The sequence below is a fragment of the Pocillopora verrucosa genome, chromosome 6 (genome assembly GCF_036669915.1).
Source record: "Pocillopora verrucosa isolate sample1 chromosome 6, ASM3666991v2, whole genome shotgun sequence".
Lineage (NCBI taxonomy): Eukaryota > Metazoa > Cnidaria > Anthozoa > Scleractinia > Pocilloporidae > Pocillopora > Pocillopora verrucosa.
The window spans coordinates 10,484,311-10,511,106 of record NC_089317.1 but is presented as its reverse complement, the minus strand read 5'-3'; the positions used below and the strand labels follow the sequence as shown (position 1 = coordinate 10,511,106).

Below are 26,796 nucleotides of genomic sequence, written 5' to 3'. Positions count from 1 at the left end.
GGTTAACAACAAAAAGATTACTCATGTTTGAGGAAAACCCATGGAAGTTCAGCAGTTGGAGAGCGGGTAAGTCTCACGCATTGAGCGTGCGACCCACTCAAATCAATTCAAAACAAAGTAATTGTCCTTCTCAGTAGAGTGTGCTCCTTGTTACCCTTGTCCTCGCTTTGAAAACTTCCCAACAAAGGAAATTCTCGCACAGAATAAAGGAATGCACGTCTTTAGTAGCCTCTTCCCTCTTAATATAAATTATCAGGGGACTATGCTCCCATACCCCCCCACCTCGGGTAAGTGATGCCCATGCCTACAGTTTCTCACTCTTTACCATCAAACTGTGTCTGACCGAAATTCCCCTACTAAACAAACTTCTATTAGTTTGGGAAAACAATATTTTTTTTCTTTTGTTAATGGGCATCTAACTGTGGGTTCTTTGTAGTTGAGTACTGACCGGGACTCTGAAAAATAGCTAGAAGCACTTGGAGGCAAACTTCTTTAAAACTTTCAATCTATTAATTTACAAATAAACATCAAAATTATAATTCTTTCATCTCAACAAATTAAATTTGACCTATCACTTGTTAATGAAACACGTACAATTTGGTTCTACATCACTCTTTAGGTGTCATGTATCAAAACAAGGATTGATTAGTGATATTTCTGTCTCATTTACACTAAAGGATTAAAATTCTTAAAAACACCTTTTTGGAAAGGGAGACATCGAAAATATTCCTTTCGTTACTCGTCTAGATATTGAAAAAAAAAAAAAAAAAAAAAAAAAGGAACAAGTCAAGGTAACTTCTTTCGCCATCATAAATTTTTCCCGTTTTTTACATTTTGCCTCTGAACACGTTTTGAAAAAGCGTGGATATCGATAATCACCGCTGAAAAATATTTTTTCCGCATTATAAACAATACAAACTGAAAAAAGAAAAGTTATTTCCCATTTCATTTTCGCATTCCCTAATTCCCCAATCTCCCTTTTGGTTACATTCTATGTTCTCGGGCCGCAAAATCGGGCAAGCTTTTCGGCACTTTGACCGTCGCCAGTGCCCGGGGGTGGTATGGGGAATTTGATCCTTGACCGGGTAGGGCGGGGTATTTGAATCAGAGGTGTCAAGTCTTTTCAGTGCAATAAACGTGCTTTAATGAAGGAGTTCAAGTCTGAAGAGTCTGCTTTCGTTAGTGAATGGCTAAGACAGACAAATTTCACATCTCAGAATGATGCTTACAAGCGTAACACTAAACAGTGGAACTAAAAACTAATACTAAATTCTACAACAAAGAATCGTTCAATATTGGGTGTGACATTTGAAAGGAATTTCGGGCTAAGGAAGGGGGATCGGAACAATCTTCAGATGTTCAAATGCCCGCGAGGGGGATGTTGAAGCTTCAAATTTATCGACTCGTTAGCCTCATCTAAACACTCGGAGGACAGCTGGTTGTCATACATGTCATGTCCATAAAATTGTGTTCAAAGAGGGCACTGATTATCAATTATACCTAGTTTTCGATTGGTGAATACAACAAGATTTTGACTAACAGTGGCGGATTTAGGGGAGGGGCCTGGGGGCCCGGGCCCCCCTAAATTTAAGTAGAACAAAGGACTCGCAGAAGGAAGAAAAACCGTCAGGGCAAGCGACAAAAAACTGGGCCCTTAGCTCAAGGTCTGGATCCGCCACTGACTAATACATAGTCGGTCACCACAAAATGGAGAATGCAGGTTGCAGACCGGGTACAAAATGCAGACTGCAGACTGGGTACTAAATTCAGAATGAAAATATCAAATGTTTTTTCGTCTGATATGTGATAAAGTGTCATCTCACAGCTTACCGAGTGTCACAACGATTTTCACACATTAATATTCGCGTAGTCACCAAACAGATGAGAGATAAAACCATTAGTAAAGTAAACAAATGGCCAGTTACGAAAACAGTGCTTCGCTTTTCTCTATAGAATTTCGCCGGTTCCTCATGTAAACTTATAACAATACAGGGCACATGTGTGAGAATCAGTGTGTGTACATCCCTTAACGTTGAAAATATATCAAGTAGAAGGAATAGTTTTGGCCTCGGTCTGCATTTTTGTCAACAAAATGAAAACGTATCGGTTAAAAGATTGAAGAGGACGGAGCACGTGCAAAGCTGTCAGTTGCCTCTAAAATAGAGGTTAATTATTCAATACTGACATCTTTCGTGAAGTGAGAACACCATATGAAGGCTTGAAATTCTATTAAGAACGATTGTGGCCGCTTTGTTAAATACAAAATATGTCAAGAACTGGGCAGGGAACATTGCACAATAGTACAAATATTCGTCAAAGATGATCGCGGAAAAGCGATTGCGTGACACTCGGTAAGTTGTAGGATGACACGTTATCACTTGTAAGACGAAAAAACAGTATTAATTTTCAGTCTGCATTTTGTACCCAGTCTGCAGTCTACATTTTGTACCCGATCTGCAGTCGGCATTTTGTACCACAATACCAAATTATCTTTACATCCTTACCTTCCCCTACTCACAACTCCCTACCCTTTACCACTCACCCTCAGAATGACTCCCAAGCATACAAGGTGAATAATTTGAATTGAAAATCTTTGCAAAGGTTTATTCTAGAACGTACACTTCTTTGCGTTATATTCTTAATGCCTTTAAGTTCAAACAACTGGTTCGACCTAAGCGAATCTTCCTGGTTTCATTATTTTCTCGACGGTTTTCAAAAAATCCAAATTCAAAATCCATGTTGAACACTAGCCTGAGCTAATGGCGGTAATCCTTTCCATTCCTGATATTTTTGGGTGAGTGTGTGTGTCTGTGTTAAAAAAAAGTTCCACCAATCATTACTACTGTCTAAATTGGTGTTTTTAGTCATCAACCTATCAGGTTTCGAGTTTAAATTCAGTTTCCTAGTGGCAAAAATTACTTCCGTGCTAGCGTACATCTAGAGAGTGAAATTCCTATGCTCTCATATCTGGCCATCGAACTCGATTCTAACATAGTTCTTCATTTGAAATTTATCTTTGTATGGATTTTAGTGATGCCTCAACTCACAGGTGACGTGTTATTCTGAAGTTTCTCTTGTTTTTACAGCGTAATTTAATCATGAACTCGATTAGGCGCTATAGCTCGCAGTTAACAGCACCCCCTGAACGTGAACATCAAGCAGGTTGTCATGCCTGGCACTGTTTAAATCTTAGGATAATTTGAGAAAATTTGCGTCTGTTGGTCAGATAACTTAATATATGAACATTGGTTTGTTTTAACGGCGGTTTAAAATCTTCACTGTTCAGCAGATGGCGGAAGTGTCACATGGTACGAACCTACTCCTGTGAAGACAACAACGCGTCCATATGAAGTGCTTTCCCCTGGCATCGTACAGGTTTTAGAAGGATCTTCTGTCGCACTGAACTGGAACTACAGTCTGTCGTTAGGTTTCTTAATAGCTATGATAAAATTTAATGGTGATGGTATAGCCATGATTAGCGCCGGTGGACTAGTTGGTGCTCTTAATGCACATTTTCAGGAACGGTTCAACGTTAGCTCGACTCCTGGAAGAGCGTCTTTGTTTATCTATAACGTAACGGTTGCAGACGATAAGACTAATGGAGAATTTAGCTGCGAGTTACTTGATTCCAATGCTGATATCTGGAAACGAGCAATTCAAGTGGAAGTCATAGGTGAGCTTGAAAGTGCTTCCGACAAGAAAGGCAATACCTTAGGGGGCCAGACTGGCATTTCTTTGAATGGTTATGTGTCACCTAACAGGATATGGAATGTGCATTCTTGATTGTCTATTTTCTCATGATGTGTCTTGATCAGGGTGACTCTGTGGACCACTAACATTCACTGAGTAGGCTATGAACATTGCAATGTAGTGCACATGAGTCTACGGGGATGACTCTACTTGAAGATATCAAGAAATCTAAATTCCTAGAGATACTACTTTGTTATGCCCTTAAGACTTTTATGCTAAATTGTTATACTTATTAATTACATAAAAGTTTGAATATGAAGAAAGACTTTTTACCTTATAAATGCTTAGCATGTTGTCTTATTATATTTATTTTTATTTCATTTATTTATTATTATTATTATTATTATTATTATTATTATTAATTTGGATGACCTGGCCAACTTACTCACTACCTAGGCTTTATACTCATTCTATTTTATTCCTTACTTACTTTCGATTAATTCTTCAAATCTGGGCATCATTTTGTATAGTTTGCATATGTTGTAAAATGAGCTGAGTTAAATTATATCTGAAGTCTTGATGGTAAAAACAGCTTTTTAAAATATTTTTTTATTCCTTACTTACTTTCGATTAATTCTTCAAATCTGGGCATCATTTTGTATAGTTTGCATATGTTGTAAAATGAGCTGAGTTAAATTATATCTGAAGTCTTGATGGTAAAAACAGCTTTTTAAAATATTTTTTTATTCCTTACTTACTTTCGATTAATTCTTCAAATCTGGGCATCATTTTGTATAGTTTGCATATGTTGTAAAATGAGCTGAGTTAAATTATATCTGAAGTCTTGATGGTAAAAACAGCTTTTTAAAATATTTTTAACCAGCTAAGCAATGTACCTTTCTGTCAGAATATGTTATATGTGTGCAGGCTCTGTGAGGTTAATATATGCCACAAATCTCCACAGGTTATGGTCTTAAACAGTTGATAACTTGCAAAATCAAAAGATTTTGTCAATAACACATGGTCACTCATACTGAACGTGATCACCATGCAGTTGTGGAACATGCTGTAAGAAACATGTTGCAGCTCTTTGAGGATTACAGTAATTGCAGCTGTTTGATTTTTTCAGTGCCAGCTAAGGTAACTAATATCACCGGCCTAAAAACTGTACAAGAAGGCAGTAACCTACTGTTAACCTGTGAAACATCTGGGAAACCAGCACCAAACATTACTTGGACCAAAGAAAAGCTAGTCTTGCAAGGAAATACTGAATCACTACAACAGGGAGCTAGGCTGAATATAAGAAACATTGGCAGGAATGAGTCAGGAACATTCTACTGTAAAGCATATAATGGCTTTGGAAACCCAGACAGTCAGGCAGTTGATGTGGATGTCACTTGTAAGCTACATATTGCTTGTCTATTTACTGTGTATTATGTCCTTATTATTATGTTATACATCATTGATTTATCTACATGCAGATGTTTTCATGAGTGTGTGCCCTTGTGTATGTTTTAATAGGGTATTGTGTAGTTCCAGAAAATATCCATACCCTCACCACGGAGGGGGGGGGGGGGGGGCAAAGTCCCAGGAAATTCCAGAGGGGATGGGGGGTAAGAGGCGAAATTTTCGTCCAGAGGGTAGGAAGTCGATCGACTTTCTTCGTATGTCAATTGGCGCCTCTTATCTACTTTAGTGGGACGTTCTGAAGTTTAAGTTGTTAAATTACGATGCTTCTAACAGTTCTGCAGCCAAAGAAAGTTTTCTTTTATCCTTATAGTGCTTTGGAACATAAATAACATCAAATAAAGAAGAGAATCACTTTGTTTTTCGAACGGAGCCGCCTTTACTCGTTACCAGTCTCCAAAGATTACAATCAACAGGAGTGGTTACCTAGGGATTTTCCTCGGTCATAACACGTTTCGCGTTCGTAAAATTTTCAAATAACTGTCTGATGCTGTTTTTTTTAAATTTAAGTTAAATCTCACAGATCGATCCTGCAGTCTCGTTTTTTGAGCGGTTCAAAAGACTCAAAACGTCTCACAGTCTCGAATTGTTTGCAAAGCCGTTTTGGGGTCTTAACATTGGTTTCGCACTCAAAAAGTTTCGGTCTCGCAAAAAAAAAAAAACGCTGGTCTCGCCGTCTCGCAAAGTTTCGCATAAATTTACCATTCGCTACCCCTTATTGACTCCAGCCATCTCTTAATTTTGATCTGCACTGAGCTTAATTCTGTTGCATCATAATGTGTAGGAGACTTGACGACTTCTTTATGGCTTACTTGCTTGCGATGTTACAATGAATGATAAGTACAGGCGTACCGTAGTCGAAAACAGTTGATAGTAACATTGAGAAACACTAGGACCCAGGGCTTTGTGTATATGCGCGTGGGACTGGTAACTAGCCAAGGTTTGTTTATGCAATCGGACGAAATTGTCAACCCGCTGTTAATAAGAATCAATGCTTGTGTGAAGAAATTTTACATTAGAGGCTGGAATTTGGAAAGATGAGTTCAAAATAACTTACTGCTGACTCGGTTTTCTCTTTTGCTCTCTTATTTATGACACAATTTTGTTCAAATTTACGTTGCTTAATGTGATTTCGAACGTTTCCATTTCAAGTGCACGCAATTTTCTCAGTACATTGTACAAACTTAACAGTTCAAAAGTGTTTTGTTCCGACTTGTACGGTTTTTTTCTCCTTTCGTGTACTGAAAATACTGTGTTAAATGTTTAAGGATAAGTATTGTATTTAAAAATAAAGCAAACGTTAAGTTTAAGCTAGTTAGCGACGTTTACCTTGCGCGTGTACGCCATCTCTCGAATATACACGCGACAAAAGCACACGTCCCTCTTGTTTGTTGTTTGCTATGAGAAAAAATTATATTTCCAGGGGGTATAGGGTGTGGTAGAAAATTCTCTGGAAATTCCAGAGGGGTGGGGGGGCTACCACTGCTACCCCAAAATGGAAAATCCGAAGGGGTGGAGGGGTCCTATATGAAATTCCCTCCGTGGTGGGGTATGGATATTTTCTGGAACTACACATTTCTGTTTTTGTCACTTCTACTTTGTAGTAAAAAATACTTATAAAAGCTTATTACTAGTGTCCCTAGCTGTGCTAAAAATTTTACAATTAATGTGCTAAGTTATTAAAGAAGCCAAAACATTAAGGTTAATTATATTAATTTCTTAATTCTCTGGGTGTTTATGAGAAAGAAAAAAATGTTCAAACAAATACCAGCTTTTCTGTTTCACAAACAAATTTTTGAATTTAGACAGTAAGTTATTGCTGTGAAATATGTTTCACTTGTATCAGTGAGTGTGGTTTGCATTATTTGTGCAAAGAAGCTGTAAATGTGTCGATCATATACTTTGTGTAAGCATCTTCAATATTAATTAATTGTCAGTGGTGCCATTTTTTTAAAATAAAATTTTGGGTATTTCCATTCACTTTACAGATGCAGTTAAGATTGTTAAATTTCAACCAGAGTATATTGTTGTTGTACAACAAAGTGTAACTCTTACCTGTGAAGCAGAAGGAAACCCTCCTCCTACTTACACTTGGACTCCATGTGACCCAGAACAAGTTTGCAACAAGAATACTCTTCATATTACACAAGTCCTTAATGATGCCAACTATACCTGCAGAGTGGCCAATGAATTTAGTAGTGATGTAAAAGATGCCAGTGTCTGTAAGTTGTTATAATCATTCCTAATTCACCACATGAAAATTTGCCATTCAAACAATTTTTTTTGGAAATTTTTTAATTTTTATGGTAACTTTGGACTGAGAATTCATAGGAATTCCCAACCATAACAACTCTGGTTCTAAAAACCTAGAAATTCCTAGAAACTCCCAGAAATTCCAAGTTTATAGCCAACAGGACTTGGAATCCTGGGAATTCCAACTCAGAGCACCAATAACTTTCCTTGAAAAGCTGTAAATCTAAAAAATTCCTAGGAATTTCTAGGAATGTTTAAGAATTCCTGGGAATTTTAAGCAAAAATCTGAGGCTACTTATATGAAATAAATACTAAAACTTAAAAAATCCCAGCTAAAATTCAAGTATTCAATGAAATTTATATACAAGCTTAATTAAAGTTTATGTGTAAAATATCAACATCAACATGTAGTAATATTAGGATGAAATTTGATTTATTATTCTTTTCTTGAAAACTTCATACGGTTTAATCCTCAATTACAGCTATTCATATAAAATAGTCCTAATCAATCATTAAATTTGGTTTGACACAAATTGTGAATAAAATCTGTTGATTCTTTTCCATAAAATGTAATATCTTAAGTTATATTTGTTGCGATAAATACTTTCTGTCTAAAAATAGTCTTAAAATGAGTTATTTAATTTTGGATGATGATACAAATGTTATTAACCCTTTTGCTCCCAGAGACAGGCTTTGACTTGATTTTATGTGGTTGTAACTTATTTGGATAAAACTCTTACGTGTGAACACTTAAATGTAAGCTGTCAAGCACCACTTTCATGTTTTACTCTTTGTTTTCGTTGATTCTGCACATTGAAATTTGTAGATTTCTTCTCAAATTTTTATCTAGCACTCTTGGGAGTGAAGGGGTTAATTACAATTAAATAATTGTTTTTTTAATTAAAATCTTGTTGTAACTGTAACAATAAATTAGAATGAAGTTATTCTAAACTGCAGACTTAGCTTCTGTTTATCTTTTTTCCCTGGGCTCACAATGAGTTGGCCTTTAATGAGGTTGTCTACAAGAAGCTTGACCATTTTGTATCTGGATTCCATGACATCTGAATTTGAAAAAAAATATATAAAAATGTATATTTAAAGTTCAGACAAGGCCTTAGATATTTATAAGGAAAAGGGCATTCATTGGAATCTCAACTTAACAAAGTACACTGGGATTGGGAAATCTTTGTTATATTGAATGACTTTTATATTGCAGTTAGTACATCTCTCCCATAGATTTTACTAAAAAAGAGCTGAATACATTATTTTGTTTTTACCAAGGAGGGCCTCTTTACGTAATAAGGTTTGTTTAATCACAGTTTGTATTATGAATCTTGAATGTTCCCAAACGTGACTAAAGTAATCTTGAAATCTTACTGATAGATTTATTTCACTGTAAAGTATAAGCTTAAGAAACTGCAGCATGCAAGTGACCGATTCGATTCTCAGAATTATTCTAGTTTCAGTTGCACTGAACGTTATGTAAGCTTAATTCAAGCCGTTATATCTATTCTTTTAATAAGATTTTGATCTCGTAGCGAATATCGCAATTTTTACTTACCACAAACTTTCAAAATCGTGGCTTTATAAATGAACACTCGACTCTTGTTTGTACCAGTCAGTATCTCAACTGTTAACCCTTCTTTTAGCTCCACGGCGCCAACGACTTCCCTTTCTTTTACAACACTCACGCTGTTCTCGTTTTCCCATCGAACCACAATAAAAACTATCCTCAGAAATGTTATATTAAGCCAACAGTTGAGAAAAGAAATTACTTAACACTCGAGCGATCAACCGATGAAAAGTACATTCAAAGATGAGCGCCAAATGGTGTCTTCTTTGTTTCCGATCACGGGCATGACCACGTGGATCTTTTAGGACTTGTCATTGGCTAGCAAAGTGAATCCGCTGGCTTGCCGATTGCAGTGTGAAGAGAAGCGCACAACTTTACTCTGACTTCTCCGACCGGTTCTCTGCTTCTGGACGTTGGATACCTTGGATCCATGTTCTGACGGTGATGTAAATAATGATGTGAGCTCACTCTATGTGGAATTATAATAAAGTTCGGATATAACGCGCGCTGTCATTGGTCGAAAGAGTGTGCTCTATGAGAGTATAGAGCATAGAACTGAGCTAAAGCTGTCACGCCATGATCTGCCAAATTGTACTATGTTCGACCTTTTCCGGTAATTGAAAGTGAAATTTCGGAACATGCGAGCCGGCAAGTAGCAACAGAAGAAACAAACAAAGATTTGTAAACATACCAGGCGCCGTAATTTACGTTATTAAAACGTGAGCAGATACGAAAATCCTCAAAGAAAAACAAAATAGACATTCCGAGTTTTAAAGATTAATTCACGCTCAGTTAGATTGCAAGCTTACGTACGGAAATAAAAATCAAACACAGCTAACACTCACACAGTATATAAAGTTCAGTGTTCAAAAACAAAACAGAACAAAACAGAAATGATGAAAAATATAACCAGACTGGCATAACTGTTAAAATTCAGTCCGAATAAACTCATAATTCAAGATGGCCGCTATTTTCGGCCTCTGGGTTATATCACTAGCTTTTGTAGTTAATCTACTGGCACACACGCTTCCAAGCCAGCTTGGAGACGGCTCTTCGGAGTGCTCATTGAAATCGACCAACAATTTTCAAGCCCACTATCTCAGAAGAAATGCTGCGAGCCGCCGAATCTCAAACCAACTTCGTCGACATCAAGTATGCTGGACCAAACATGGTCAAACTTGTCTTTCGCCTCCTGACTTCCATCAAGGCATCGATATAACTATCTGTATGGATATTGCATCGAACCCTGGTCCCCATCCGAATCAGAGAAACAATCTGCGAGCACTAAATCTGAATGCACGAAGTTTAAAAGCAATCGTGACTGCCGAAGGTTCTGACCGAAGCAAAATATGCAAAATCACCATCTTACAACAGATTGTCTTTAGCGGGGACTTCGACGTTGTCGGGGTCACTGAAACATGGCTTAATAACTCTGTAACCGACAGTGAAATCATACCAGGATATTCCATCTTTCGACGGGACAGAGAAGATCGTGCTGGTGGAGTAATGATTGCGGTTAAAGGAGGCATTGAAGTGAAAAGACGACCTGACTTAGAGAAGGATGGCGCAGAATTGGTTGTTGTGGATCTGAAGACTGGAAATGTAAAAACTGTTACCCTTTATTGTTTTTATCACCCTGATTCATCGCCCGAACCTCTTCTGGAACTTAACTCATCTCTACGGAAAAACACAGAGTCAGCTTGTATATTGCTGCTTGGCGATTTCAATCTGCCAGAACTCAATTGGGCTAACGATGAAACAACAACAACTCCAGTAAACAACAGTAGTCGCGCAGACCACAAAATATTTTGTGATCTTGTTGGTGACAATTTTCTTTATCAGGCTGTCCCTGGCCCCACGCATATTGCCGGTAACAAGCTTGACTTTGTGCTGTGTAATTGGCCTGAGACTATCGAGAACGTTCTAACCTTTCATCCACGGGAAGGTATATTTCCCACAGACCACTATGTTATTGAGTTTGATATCCGACTAAAGTTTCAAAGAGCAAAACGGGTGAAGAGACAAGTCTTCGACTTTAAGAATGGAAATTTTGATGATCTACGGGAATCACTTACTCGAGTTCCCTTTGAGTTAGCCTTTTCGGATGATATAAATGAACACTGGTCAAACTGGAAAGATCTGTTTCTGACTACCGTAATAGATCATATACCAGTAAAAACAATTCACGACACTAACTCTCCCCCTTGGATAGACGGGGAAGTCCGGCATCTGATTCGAAAGAAGTATGCAGCTTTGAAAAAATTTCGTCAGAACAAGACCCCTGAACGCAAACAAAAATTGCGAATATTGAGTCAAAATATTAAGTACGTAATTCGCGCTAAACATCGGCAGTACTTAGTGCAAATTGAGCAGTCGTTTAAGGACAACCCAAAGAAATTTTGGAGCTACCACAAAGCGATTTTAGGTGGTCGATCTGGCACAAGCCCGGTGATATCATACAACGGTGTGTCTGCAAAGGAACCAGCACAAAAAGCAGACCTCTTCAATAAATATTTCTGTTCTGTTTTCCTTCCAGCAGCCTCCGATGTAAACAGACCTCAAATTAACATACCACTGAGAACTGATATGGAAATCTCGCAAATAGAAATATCAATAGAAGAGGTGAGAGAGCACTTGAATGGGCTAGACATCTCAAAAGCCAGTGGTCCTGATGGCATTCCAGCGAGACTGCTCAAACAATGTAGCGAACAAATAGCACCAAGTCTCTGCGCTATTTTTAACAATTCACTTAAAAGCGGCAAAATTCCAAGTGAGTGGAAATCGGCGGACATAACACCAATTCACAAGAAAGACTCAAAAGAACCCGCCGACAACTATAGACCTATTTCGCTCATTCCCATTGTAAGCAAAATACAGGAACGCTGCGTGTTTAATCACCTTTATGAGCACGTCATACATCTGATCACCCTCTTACAGCACGGGTTTCTACGAAATCGATCGTGTGTCACACAATTACTGTCTGTTCTACACACCATAGGACAGTACCTGGATAAAAATGTACAGACGGACGTGATCTATTTGGATCTCGCTAAAGCGTTTGACACGGTGGACCATTGTATTCTCCTGTCTAAGTTAAGGGCCTACGGCGTTTCGGGGCAGCTACTAGCCTGGTTTTCAGACTATCTAAACGAGCGCGTCCAACGTGTAGTTGTTGATGGTGCTGTCTCGCAATGGGCACCAGTCACTTCCGGTGTCCCTCAGGGGAGTCTGTTGGGACCCCTGCTCTTCACGATCTTTATAAACGACCTGCCTGATGCAACTGTAGGAGGTGCGATGGCCGCATTATATGCCGACGACACCAAGGCATATCGCAGCATCAAAGGTGTTGAGGACTGCATATCTCTGCAGAACACCTTAACCAACATGAACGCATGGGCCATGCGAAATAACATTTGCTTTAACTCATCAAAATGCAAAGTCCTCTCAGTAACTTGCAAAAAAAGCCCAATTATCTACGGCTACAAACTCAATCATGTACAACTTGAGCGGGTCACAAGTGAGAAGGATGTCGGAGTTATTGTGACTAGCTCCCTTTCATGGGATTCACATGTCCATACCATCATCGCAAAAGCCAACAAGCTACTTGGGCTTCCAAAGCGTACATGCCCTTTTCTGACCGATGTTTCAGTCAGGCGGTCCCTCTATCTGGCTTTGGTAAAGTCACAACTGTGCTATGCAACGCAAGTGTGGTCCCCAGCCCAATTCAGTCTCAAAAGTCAGCTTACCGAGACCGGCTTATCAAGCTGAATTTGCTCCCTCTCGCCTACGACCGCGAACTTAAGGACCTTGTGTTTCTTTACAAATGTCTGAATAACTACACGGATCTAAACATCCTTAACTTTGTTTCTTTTATTTCCCACGGCCGCACCAGACGAAGTAATTCCTTCAATCTCACAACACCTTCGTGTAAAACAAGTACCTTTCAGGCCTCCTATTTCAACCGAACTGTTAAACTCTGGAACTCCGTCTGTACCTTATCACCCCCGTCCAAGTTTTCTAACCCGACCGCCTTTCAAACTTTTGTAGCAAAACACATGTTCTCTCTTGTCCGTTCAGTTTTTGATGTTAATAGTCCGTGCACGTGGTCAATTGTTAGGTCGTGTCCCTGTCATTGATTTTTAGTTATCTAGCACTTTTTCACCGTACGTTTTTACATTTTTCATTTTTTTTTTTTTTTTTTTCGTTTTTATTAAGGGTAGTGCCCCGCATGGGACTCCATGTCCCGTTCGCACTGACCCTTTTGGCGCATTTCTATCCATTTTTTGTCTCTTTCCTTGTATATGTATTCATTTTGAGCTTGTAGACGTACCCAATAAAGTTGTTAAATAAAATAAAAATAAAATAAAATAATTCATTCTAATCATGACGGTGTCTGAGCGAATATGATCATGCTGAAGTCCATCGCGGCTTGCTCATCATGGCGATCTCCGGTCATCACAGTAAAGCAAGCCTCAGAAACTACATCGGCCACCCTTCGAGTGAAAAAATAGGAGCTTGCTCTGATATCCTTTCCGATGCGTTGAGTGGAAAGTCGCATCTGTCATTGCAGCCGAGTTTTGCCGCGCTGTCATCCCTAGCGATCTTCATGTTCCGGTGAATTCGGCTGTCGTTCATTCAAAAAACACTCGCGTGTTTTTAGGAGCCATAATTCCGCTGAAGTTCACTGAACATTTCACTTCAAGATTCTATATTAGAGACTTAAAAACTTCAGGCAAAAGTGTTAAATTCGACCTTCCGAACCATTTTAGTTTGTAAACTATCGCAGAATGTGAACTTTGATGGCTTGACGCTTTTGACAGCTTTTGTCTTGTACAGCCAATCAGATTATTTGAACCATTCTAACAGGGATTCTGATTGGCTTACTGTAGCGTGCTTTATGAGAGTATAGAGCATGCTGACGACACTGTTGTTCGCTTTGGATAAAGTTTGTTTTGAAAATTGAAAGTAATGCTCGGGGAATTTAATGGATTCTCTATTATAAAACAAATAGAGAAGCCTTGACTGTGCTCTGTTCTGTTATAAAGCACTTAGGAAGCGGCTAGAGCACTCAAGAAGTGGGGCGAAACACTCGACTACGTCAAGGCTACCACAGTCAAGGCTTCTCTATTTGTTAAATAATCGACAAGAATCGATCGTACTACAAATGCACGATTTGTGGCCGAAAGTTTTCGAGGAAACAAAGACTCAAAACCCACTTGAGTTGTGTTCATGGCAAAGGTGAGAAATAACACAAGCCAATCACAATTTTGAATGCGATCACAGATCGTCTTTTACCCTCATTTTTACAAAAGAAGGATACCAAATTAGGAAGTCTAAGAGATACATGGATGATCCCAGTGTACCAGTACTTAAATCAACAAAGCTTGACCGTAACAAGCGTTCAGGAACACGTTCTAACACCGCCATCTCGATTCCTCAGTCAGTCGTTTCCATTGAACTTAAAGCAGTGGTGCCAACAGAATAGAGTGCGTCTCATAAAGGAGAAACATTTGTACAAGAGACAGAAGCAACTATATGCGATTACAGAGGTGCGTTGGAACTCCGGTCCACAAATGGTTATGCAATGTCCGATGTATAAAACAATAATTTGTTGATAGCTGACAGACAGAGAAGAACAACAAGTAAACTTTAGAGCTGTTATTATTCAAGTGTCACTTGCACTTTTTATTTGTATATAAAGAAGGACTTGATTTGACAGATTTACTAAAACTTAGTTTGAATAATAAATTCATGATCTTTCAGTTATAAACATATACATGTATGTCTATCTCGTGGTAAATTTTGTGTAGCATAACTTTAATTGAGCCAAAGTTTTAAGTCTCTAAAATTACTCCTCGTCTTAAAACCTTCACATTCAAGGTATTAAGAATTTCTTGGAATTTAAGTGGACCTCAGGGTATTTAAATTATCTCAAATTCAATTCCCAGAAATTCCCAAGAATTCCACCCTTCTTAAATTATAGGTAGTTTGTATAGCTGAGAATTCCAAGGAATTCCTAGGAATTCCAAGTCCTCACAAAACTGGAGTCTTCCTTTCCCAGATATTCCCAGTAATTCCAAGCTTTTCAAATCAGAGCTTATTTGCATAGTTGGGAATTTTTGAGAACTCCTAGGAATTCCCAGAAAACTGGGAATTCAGTTTGCAAGGGTTATTTGCATAATTGGTAAATTTTGAGAATTCCTAGGAATTCCCAGAAAACTGGGAATTCAGTTCACAAGGGTTATTCAGGTCAAAGTCATCATCCTGATTGAACACCAAACTCTTGCAACTTATTTACAGGGAAAAATGTGGCAGCCATAGGGGAGAATTAACAATTACCAACAACTGAAGGGTAAAGGGGAGCTAAAAACAATTACAAAGCCTGCAGCTGGGAGAGCTATTATATTAGATATAAAAATATTGAATGGCACTTCATATAATCCATTTAGTAAAGTGCTGGTAGTAATTTTTATGGTATGGCAAAAGATAATGATTCCTAAAGTCTTTCATCGCCCCAAGGACTACTAAAAGGAGATAGTTACAATTTGTACGAAAACTGAATGGGACCAAATATTGTGATGCATGTACTCATAACTTCATACAGGTGTACATGCTCTTTTTTCCTAATGTGGCTCTGATTCTGGCAGAATCTGAGTTTGATTAGTGTTGCATCTTCTAATTTACCTGCAGACATTGGAGGAAATGTTATTAATATAACCATTGTCATCACCAGTGAAGGTTGTACTGATGGAAAATACAACCAATCCTCATTACTGATGAAACTCAAAGAACTGGTAAACATTTTTATTAGTCAACAGAGCAGTATTTTATCTTATTCAGCTTTATCTCTTAGTTCTATTTCTGCTGCTGCAGTATAATATTACATGCAAATCACATAAGGAGCTTAAGTGTTGATGTGCTATTTGCTTCGCATTTAATTCAGTGTCACTCAAACATTCCAACAAAGCCTATGCATGTAGTGCACTAATATACATGCCATAACAATTTTATTCCTTTCATTGAAGAGACGTATGTTTATCTGATTTCATGTTTGTGTTTGAAGGTAATTAATAAACTATTTTGATTTGATGTTCATTTTCGCTGTTCTATTGGTTCTTATATGGTTCTTATAGATGAAAGTGGTCTTTGTTAGTAGATCTGGTTACAGGAGTGTGGAGTTGAAAAATGAAATCAGGTTTGTAAACTGCTTGGATCATCAGTTTCTAAGTTTTAATTTTCAAATTTCTAACACGCTTAAATTTATTTTAATTGATCCTGATCATCTTATGTCTGTATCAAGGTGTGGAAGTATAACTGTTGACCTAGCACTAATATTCAACTCCACAACAAGAGAGCAAGATGTTATTAGATTTCTTTGGAATGCTGCCAAAGACGGGAAACTTGGATAGTTCGATGTAAGTGCCATACACAGGACAAGATCTTCGGTTGATTTCGAAATTGGAACAACTGCAGCAGCAGGCACAGTTATATCACCTGGAAGTAAGTTTTGTTAATTTTTGCTATCTGTTAAATGTGCAAACTTTTTGTGGTACATATTTCACAGAAATCTGAATCCATGATATGCTCTTCAGTGGAAAGTTATTGGAATTTGAGATCACATTGTAATCATGGGAAACAAAAACGCCGTTTACACTCTATGTTCGGCATTCATGTGAAATATCCCTGTTGTATATTGTATCCATAGTATGAGTAGGAAAAGCGTCGTGAAACGGTAGAGCGGAGGATTGCCGACATTTGGTTTGGTGACATATCTATCATACGTTGCTCTTCTCCGCATATTTTCAAGGTGCCACAGGGATTATTGTTGGTGCAGTGGTTGGATCAGTTGCCGCAGTGGCTGTAGCTGTTGGAATATTTGTTTTTTTCGTATGGAAGTCAAGAAGGCGTCGCAGCAAGAAATCGAATGGTAAGAATTGTGTTTCTGACAACACTGGGTCCTACGTATAGGATAGGTATAGGATATTTTAGGATGTATGGTAGCACCTGGCAATTAATTATAAGGGCTGCTTGTGTTTTTACATAGCTTCATTTAAACACAAGAAAGGTAAACACGGAAAAAGTTCAATTTTGCGCATAGATTATGTAATATCCGCGAATCTTAAGCGTCACAACTGTGATTACATGCGTGAGTACTAAAACATGGAACAACCTAAAACCACCTAAAACCGCCTACAACCACCTCAAAAATTTCAACAACCACCTACAACCACCTCAAAAGCATCTACAGCTACTCGCAAACTATCTAAAACCGTCTAAAACAAGGCATAAATGTCTAAAATAAGGCGAGACGGCAACATGTCACGTACACGAAATACGAGAATCAAACGAAACTTCCACCTCCCCCATGTATAATCAACCATCTCACGAAATAAAATGCGAGAGTATGCTAATCATATTTTATATTCCTTCAGTAGCAAAAGACTTAAAGAACTTTACAAAATGAACCATCAAGTTGCAAAAAATAATAAAGTAAAATGACAAACCCGTAGTCAAAAGACTGACTTGACTTAGCTTTTTCTACCCTGGGTACCAGCAGACGTTTTGGCTCACGTTTAGAAAAAGTATGAGTAAGAATGGTCATTGAAAATATTTTAAGCGAACTGTGCGTACCTTTGGGATCTTCCTTTGGCACGAACGTCATCGTGCTGGCATTCATACAGCATACAGCTGCACGAGTGGTGCTACTTACACAATAGTGACTCACGTTTTGCTCCAATTACATTTCCAGTGCTGAGATTATAAATGGAGAAAAACACTGCCTTGAACCATTACGTAATCAAATGAAATGTGAGCCAAAACGTCTGCTAGTTAAGTTCTCCAAGTCTTTTACGACTGTGCAGGCTGATTACTGTGGCAATATAAAATGTAATTGGCATGCTCTCGCATTTCATTTCGTGAGATGGTTGATTGTACAAGGAAACAGGGAGAGTAAGATTTCAGGGGTAGGTGGAGGTTTCGTTCGATTCTCGTATTTCATTACGTGACTTGTCGTCTCGCCTTATTTTAGACATTAATGCGTTGTTTTAGATGGTTTTAGATAGTTTGCGAGGGGCTTAAGATGTTTTTGATGTGGTTGTAGGTGGTTGTTGAAATTTTTGAGGTGGTTGTAGGTAGTTTTAGGTGGTTGTAGGTGATTGTAAGTGGTTTTAGGTGGCTTTAGGTGGTTCCATGTTTTAGTACTTAAGTGATTATCTAAATGTCACTATTTTTTCATGATTTCAATTATCGATTCAGACTTGCTACAAAACGCCTCCATAACAAAATTATCCATGTATAATAAAATTTCTGAGGACATTATTCGGCATTGCCCTCGAATTCATTTCTTTCTTTCTGTTTACATACTTTCTGCGCTGATTTTTCTTTCTATCCTGCTTCCTCATCATACTTTTTTAATGTTTTTTTTTCATCGTTTTAGGGACACCAAAAAGAGAGAGGTGAGATAAATTATCGTCCATTTTCATGGTTTCTTCACATTTAGATTTTGTTACCAATGGGAACTGTTTGCAACTGTGAACTTCTCCTTTTGCTTTTCACATGCATCACAGTAGTTATGTTCAGCTTACGAACTTCACCTAGGCGTTACTTACCTAGAGTATCTTTAAATTAATACCTTTAACACTACTCGCCACGCCTTATAGGTGTGAACAAACTTGCTATGCGGGTATTATGTTCTGCATCTATAGGAAAGTAATGAAGTATCATCGTTACTAATCGCTTCTCTCTTCAAGCTTTGGCTGTTTATGAAACCTGCTTTTATTTGAGCTAATAGCTCAGAGCAAAATGTGGCATGCTGTCGCTAATGTCTTGTGACTAATGTTCTCAAAGGTGTGTTTACATCCAGTTTTTATTGCTTTTCCGTCAGCAAAGATATCAATTTTATGTATGTGAATTTTTCACTATCTTAGGAGATATGGAAAATCAACAGAAGAAAGAGGAACTGGTGATGTAAGTGGTCTCTCTATTTAACCCTGTACACCCTAACATCATCATGCATATTCTCCATACCGTCTTCTATACATTTCCTAGGTTCTAACAAGAAGAATTTGTAAAACCATCAATAGCTTCGTTAGTTGTTAATCATTTCCTTTATTCTCGTAAATTAAACATTTGATTCAAGGGATAGATTGTAAAGAGAAATTAGAACCTTGTCACTCTTAGGATTAAAAACGAGCTAAACAGTGTAGGATACTACTGTTCAATCAAGCTCAATGTTGTGCTTTTCTCCTTCGATTTGCGGTGATCTCAATCTAAGAAATGCAATAACTATGCGAAAGCTTCTCCAGTAATAAATCCAATTAGCTTGTGTGTCTTTCGACAAACGCTAACGAGCTGAACAAATAGAAAGTTTGATACGAACTTAGGTGATATTAAGTACACTTTTTGAAGATGAATTCCCAAAGATATTTGTACCAAGTAAAGTTTCATTTATGATCATTAGATTTCCGAAGACAAAATGGCATTTGCACTTTTAGAAAAAGAAAGTACATTGTTACCATGAAGTTGCTTTTGCATGGTAATTGCACAAATGAAAGACAGAATGTTTAGAGTGGTAGTTTTAAGTTAGTTTATATGTATAATTAAGTATATTGAGAAGGCAGTTGTTTAGAAAAGTTGTAACACCTTTAAGCAGAGCCGTGGTTTATGATTACGTTTCTTACTTAAAAAATGATAAGACTGAGTTTGAAAAGCTTCAAGGCCAGCAGTACATGGCATTGGATGAGAGGGCCCGACGCGCTGAACCAGTCAGTGAATACGCCTCTTTAAATTCATCTACACGCTATTGGGAGATTCCTACAGAGCACGTGACCATAGAAAAGATCGTTGGTAAAGGTGCTTTTGGTCAGGTTGCCAAAGCAACAGTCATAGGCCTCCACGGAAGACTAAAGAAGACACTTGTGGCTGTCAAGATGTTGAAAGGTATCAAATACTTCAAATGAATTCTTGCATTTCTGTAAAGTTCCTGAGGTAAAAAACCCCACCCTCCCCCCTCAAAAAAAAGGTAGCGCCTTGAAAGACGCAATTCAAACCCAACCTCTCCGCATCTGATGTGGAGACTTAGGTCATCTTAGTGTTATATTTTTTCTTCTATCAGTTTTCAAGTAAACGTGATTTCATTAGGTTGACCATGATAATCAAGGCACTTTACTAAAAGGTATCGCTTATTCATCCAAATGAAACCGCAAATCCACCTTAATTTCACCAAGAGCCTTTCGTCTAAAAATTTTTTTTTATGTTATTAGTGATCAAACCCCCGTTCTACCCACCCCAAAGTAGCAAACCTCAAAGACTGATATTTCGACTTAAAAAAGAAGGATGTCGCTATGTTCGTGATTTTATTTTCAGTTGAAAAAAGATTGCAAGTGTGTTAGCTGAGCATAAGCCGCTAACTTTTTTTTGTTGAAAACAAATTGAGTTTAATATCTCTAAAGATATTAAACTGCAGTCATTGGGATGGAAGTAGAATGTAGGATTTTGTCATTGTCTTTTTTTTACTCTGAATACAGTGTTTTATTTAGTAATGGTAGAGTGTAACTGAACTTAACATTTTGGCTGCACCAGTATTGTTGTTCAACCTAGTCGATCTTTCTCTGCTTCACACCAGCTGCATATAAGTTGTATTTTTCATAACATACTTTATAAGATATCTTGATTTTACTTCTGACCTGATAATTGTAATGATGATGCTCAACCTCTAAGCTGCACAGAGCTCAGTATGAGGTAGGATATATACTAATTATTTTAGTTCAGTAACTGTGGTTGCTTGTAAAGGTAACAGCTTTTGGGTGATCATCTTGCAGCTGACGCTTCTGCATTAGAGAGGAAGGACTTATTGTCCGAACTTGATTTGATGAAGCAACTGGCTCCTCATCCTCATGTCATTAAACTACTGGGATGTGTCACAAAGTCTGGTAAATATGGAAAAGTATGCTTCAATAGCCCATAAAATTATCTTCGAGCATATACCTAGTTCAGAGACATCTCATTCACCGCTCGCCCGTTTTCTTCGGAAACACAAACTTGGGGTAAATTTCAACATGCTCCTTTTCCATTCGGCTCTTAGTTATTTTGTGTAATCTTCGGTCACCGACCTCTAATTACCAGGTATGGTTGTCGATTTCCTTAATTCTAAACGTTCTTTCTTGTCATCGTGAAATATCCCATTTATTCTGAGTGAATTTAAAATACATCTATCTTGCAATAGGGCCATTAATGGTATTGATTGAATATATTCCATATGGGGATCTTCTTGGTTACCTGAGAAAGAGCCGCGGATTAAACGACACTTACTACAAAGACCCGGACGTCAAGCCACAAACAAATCTGACATCGCAGCAGCTTATGAAATTTGCATGGCAAGTTGCCGATGGAATGTCGTATTTGTCATCGATATCAGTAAGTACACATTATGGGCCGGTTATTTTAACAAAGCTTAGCTGTTCTTTAACAAAACCACGTTCTAAACTATCTAACCTGAAAATTCTACCTGAACATTCACAATTGTCAAAAAAATCAACCCTTTTACGGAGAAAGCCCACTGACTGCGTAAAACCGCGGTTTAGGTTGGACTTCTTGTAAATAACCGGCCCATACATTTAGTTTGAGAACTTACAGATTGCCGGACCCTCGTGGCAATTATTTTTTCAATTCTCTCGCATCCTCCCAAGTCGTTCCAACATCAATAATTTGTTATGCTTTGCTACAGATAATCCATCGAGACCTTGCAGCTCGTAATGTGTTGATTGGAGAAGGGGAAATGTGTAAAGTAACAGACTTTGGTATGGCCAGAGATGTCCAAGAGGACAACATTTATCAACGGAAGTCAAAGGTACCAAACGATTTTAAGCTGATAATTATGTTGAAATTAATGTAAATTTGTATGAGTGTCTGCGGTTTTAACTTTACATAGGTCATGGGCTCTCTCGGCTTCTTTTCTAACGCATTAAATCACTGCTAGGACTGCTTCAGTTAGCTAGAGATCTGTCTACAGTCTTGCATTGGTTAAGTCGTATTTATCCTTAATCATTATCTTTCTAATTTAGGGGCGTCTTCCTGTCAAATGGACTGCCATTGAGGCATTGCTGTACGGAAAATATTCCACAAAGAGCGATGTGTGAGTACAAGGACTTCATAAGGTCTATAAGCAAAATGGGAAAAGTTATTGGATGTCTTCTGTATGTTAGGTATTGAATTTTTTTAATTGATGTGGAGATGTGGAGGAATCTTATTATGAAGGAGTGGTAATACTCGTTCTGGCTTAGATTTGTGAGTAATGTCCCAGGTTCTGCTCTTGTAACGAGTCTAGTGAGCTTCCCACGAAGAAGTTTCATTTACTTTTTTTTTTAACAGTACGGAAGAGAACGTTTATTTTCCTTTCCTCGTTTGTTCTACAGGTGGAGCTACGGAGTTCTACTCTATGAGATTTTCACGATTGGTAAGTTGTGAGATTAATGACCAGACCATTAATTTTAGCGTCATCGTGTCAACAAAAGTGGCACTTGTATCGACATGTGGTCATAAAGTAAGCAGGGTGTACCGTTCTCTGAGGAATTCGGTTTTGCCTTTGTGATTTGTAACTGCCAAGCCACCTTAGATTGCCTCAGTCGCTGAACTTATTCGAAAAATTAAAGACAAAGGAACAATGGTGTAGGAATTATATTGTAAAAATTTATTTACAAGTGTTGGGCCCTTCTTGAAAGAGTGCATTGAGAGTACCTGCTTTATTTTAGGTGGTTCACCTTATCCAAGGATGGATGGAAGAAAAATTGCAAAGTTGCTAGAGGAGGGATACAGAATGCCTAAACCACAACATGTGGATGAGAAGTTGTATGAAGATTGTGTTGTTGTTTTTTTTTTTCGTTGCCTTTTCTCCTACAGCAGTAATATTTATTTTAAATGTTCTTTTTGCTAAAGAGGCATGCGCAGCCAAAATTAAACCCGTTTTCTTTTCTGAGCCAGCCTACTTAAGGGAAATATTGGAATGAGTCAATGATCACGAGTTTGTCTCTTGTGGTGATTGAAGAAAGAAGCAAACTGTCCTACCGTATATGCAACATTTTATGTCTAACAATATCCTAACTGAGGCTAGTGAGAAAATACTGAGATATCCTTGACATCTTTGTGTTTAAGGTATAAAATAATGGCAAACTGTTGGAAAGACGAGCCTCACTTGAGACCATCTTTTGAGAAGTTGAGAAACGAACTCAAAGAAATGGAAAACCAGCACAAGGTAGGTTTGTGGAGTTAACTGTGATCGTTCAAAGTTTTATCTGACTTTGGCAAACTTACAATCGTGGAATATTGTTAGTTGAAAGTCGGCAGATTTTGTGTATTTTAATTTATTGCGAAAATTACTGGAGTTTCGAAGCTACTTTATCTAAATTATGAGGTAAAAATAATGGATCAGAATTCCAGCGAGTATTCTTGTACAAGTTTTAAAGCTTGTTCTGAAAACACGGAAGGGGGATGGTGATTTTGTGTTTCAAGATATTCTCTAAATCCATCAGTGAAAACCCAAAGAAAATGCTAGGTTGTATTTAGTTAATACCAATAAGCTCCTTTGAACGTTCTGTTGGGTCTGTAAACAAGCACACTGTGATATTCTTTACCTTTTTCTATTCCTTTTTTTGATGTACCACTGTCAAATGCATGTAATAATGGCGTCACTATGAAGTGTTCGAAAGTTGCATGTCTATTTTATTTCGGTTATTTCTAAGTATAATATCATCACCAACATGCTCTTCACGAACGATAAAAAGTCATTTTAAATGGGGCCTTTATCGCGAGCGATTAAGATTTTCTGATTTTTACCCCTTTTTTCGCAGGGGCTGATAAACTTAAACAATTACGACGATCGACTCTACGTTAATGTTGACGATCTTGCTGTGTAAGCGATTGCATTCTCATGGAGCAAAGGATGGAGTGATAAATCTTGCAGCGCTATGATATGCAATTTTCCCTGTGTATTTGAAGTTAAACTTTCATTCTATGTTAATACAAAACAAGCTATTGAACAGTGAAGCGAGGAACAGCTGTATAGCTTTTTTAAAACTTTATGTTGAAAAGACAAATGATTTTTTGGAAAAGCATATCAAAGTAACTTTTTATCGGTGATAAAAATTAAAATTAATTTTTGAGGGTAAACATCTATTTTCGTGTAAAGTGTTAAAAAAAGGAAAATTGTTTCAATTGTCTCTTTTTCGGAGGCTAAAATAAATGACAAAATATGAAAAGACACTTAGTATTGTGAACGTAAAAGATTAACTATTGAGGAACCCACTCTATCGATCAGAAATTTTTTGTTACTTATGTAATTCAGTGCGAAGGCTGAGAAGCCCGACTAAGCCCCAAGGAAACGGCAATTCCTTTTGCTTTGCTCTTCTTGCAAATGAACATCAGTCCTTGGAAAACTTATAACAATAATAAGTGTTGTTATGACAAATTTATTTGACGGTTGTTTTTTTAATTGCACTCTTAATTACAGGAATTGTTTATTAAGCTAATGATTGAACAAAAGTATTTTTCTTTTGTTATTTAAACGGTTGCTTTCGCTCAAATTTTCGTGTTAGTTTGATACATTTTCGGGATCAATATCAGTATCTAAGCAACTGCCCCTCCCCTAACCCAACAACAGTCTATTGATAACAAGTTAGGGTTAATGTTGGGTTAGGGGAGGGGTTGGTGGGCAGTTGCCCAGATACTGATATTGATCCCATTTTTCTGTGTGTGTGTAACCGTCGGAAAGCACGGAATAAAGTTTGTGAGTTGTACAACGTCGTAAAAATTAATAAATAGTTTTCATTTGTGACCATAATGGGGCATTGAAGTCTTGAGCGGCAACCTCTGTTTGAGAATCCCATTTCCACATTGACCAAGTCAAGGATGAATAAGTATTCTGGTTCGTGGCGAGAAGAACTGGCCAAGATAACACTGATCGTCACTGCCCACGTAAAATTGCGCATAGAAAAATGCAACTACATCACAGTATAGTTTCCATGAACATCAAGATGAACCGATGAGGAACGCCAATTATAAGATAGCGCTCATTTTCGCTTAGGCGAAATCTTAGACTATCAGGAATACGTCACATTCTCTCTTCTAGCAAGTAAACATCAATTATTGGGGAGTTTATCAGAAACTTTCAGGGTAGTATGAAATTTGAGACCGGTTTTTCAATAAGGTCTAATTTGGTGTACGTCATAGTTTGAAGCCTTTCAAAGGTTTGGATGGCCATTTTGATCCTACCTCATCAGCTCTGATCAAAGGCTCTCAAACGCTCTTCAACGAAATTCGTGTCTTTATGTATTTATCATTGCTTGTGTTTGAAAACGGCAATGGCCGCTAATAGACCTTAAAGGCCTATCATTGTGTGAAGTGTATTGCGTTACATAGGGTTACAATTTTTAAGTCTTATAAGGACATTTCCTACTACCTCAGTTATATTGTATGTCTTCTTTCCTTGTAAAATGACGGATCACAAGTATCGAATGATAAATATATTATCTTAAACACTGAATTAAGGACGGTTAAAGTAGACCAATGAAAGGAGTCACTTGATCTATGAATACTCTATATTCCGCAAGGCGACATCATCCGTGCTTCCATACATGTCCAATACACACCCATAGATTCCGATGGAAAACGTGGTTTTTCGACTGAATAGGCAAAATTCCATTTGTGACACCTTCTAACGGAAGAAAACAGTTCGGCAGGTCAAAATTTACACTTTTGCCTGGAGTTTTTTAAGTCTCTAATACAGAATCTGAAAGTGAAAAGTTCAGTGAAATCCAGCCGAACTGATGCTCATAAAAACACGCGAGTTTTTTCACATGACAGTTAGAAAACAGCTGTTCAAGGCTTGTACTTTATGAACGAAGGCCAGCCGAACTCACTAGAACATAAAGGTTGCTCGGGATGACCCAAAGGAAAGGATAATATGACAAGCGGTTAGTTGTTCACTTGAATGGCGGCCGATTTAATCTCCGACGTTTGCTTCACTGCGATGACCGGAGATTGCCATAATGAGCTGAGCTAGCCGCGATGGACTGCAGCATGATCACTGAGTCGCTCTGACGCCGTTATGATTAGTATGAATTTTAAAAGTTATGCCAGTTTGGCTATATTTTTCATCACTCCTGTTTGTTCTGTATTTTTGAACACGAAACTATATATACTATCGGATTGTTAGCTGTATTTGATTTTTATTGCCGTACGTGAGCTTGCAATGAAACTGGTGACCAATCTAACCGAGCTTGAGAACCTCCAAAACTCGGACTGCCCATTTCGTTTCCTCTTTGAGGATTTTCATCTCTGGTAACGTTTACGCAAGTTACGGCGCTTAGCAAGTTTACAAACCTTTGCTTGGTTCTTTTGTTGTTACTTGCCGGCTCGCTCGTTCCGAAATTCCACTTTAAACGTTTAACGAAAAAAACAAAGCTTGAGAGAAGTCCGGGAAATGGTCAGACGTAGAACAATTTGACAGGTGGCATGACAGCTTTAGCTCAGCTCTATGTTTTACCTTATGATAGACCACGCGCTTTCAATCAATGACAGCGCACGTCATGTCCGAACTTTCGAATAATTCTCTTTTGTGCAGTATGTTTTAAGGTGATATCCCCTCATCTGTATGTTCCTTATGAAGGGAAAGCCGGATGAGATTGTGCAAGAGAAAAGGAACATTTCTTTGTGCTATTAACCTGTCTCTTCGGCAGAAATGGCTTCTGAGTTACACTCCTCAAAACCGTCATTTGGGTATCCTCCATTCTTAAAGCGTACTTTGAAACTCTATACACTTT

The 26,796-nt window shown here is 37.9% G+C and overlaps 1 protein-coding gene and 1 pseudogene across 1 annotated transcript; both read left to right on the top strand.

Moving 5' to 3' along the window:
• LOC136281855 (uncharacterized) overlaps positions 1–26,796 on the top strand; it is a 418,311-nt pseudogene that overhangs the window by 310,292 nt on the left and 81,223 nt on the right.
• Positions 2,945–24,748, top strand: LOC131771541 (fibroblast growth factor receptor 3). Its single transcript, XM_059087349.2, is given in 19 exon segments — positions 2,945–3,049; positions 3,290–3,673; positions 4,820–5,089; positions 7,146–7,379; positions 15,674–15,777; positions 16,117–16,178; positions 16,284–16,483; positions 16,791–16,910; positions 18,420–18,438; positions 18,910–18,949; positions 19,678–19,921; positions 20,803–20,913; positions 21,207–21,397; positions 21,708–21,830; positions 22,045–22,115; positions 22,396–22,436; positions 22,732–22,828; positions 23,132–23,231; positions 23,827–24,748. Coding segments are annotated over 19 exon segments (2,571 nt in total). The 5' UTR covers positions 2,945–2,955; the 3' UTR covers positions 23,893–24,748.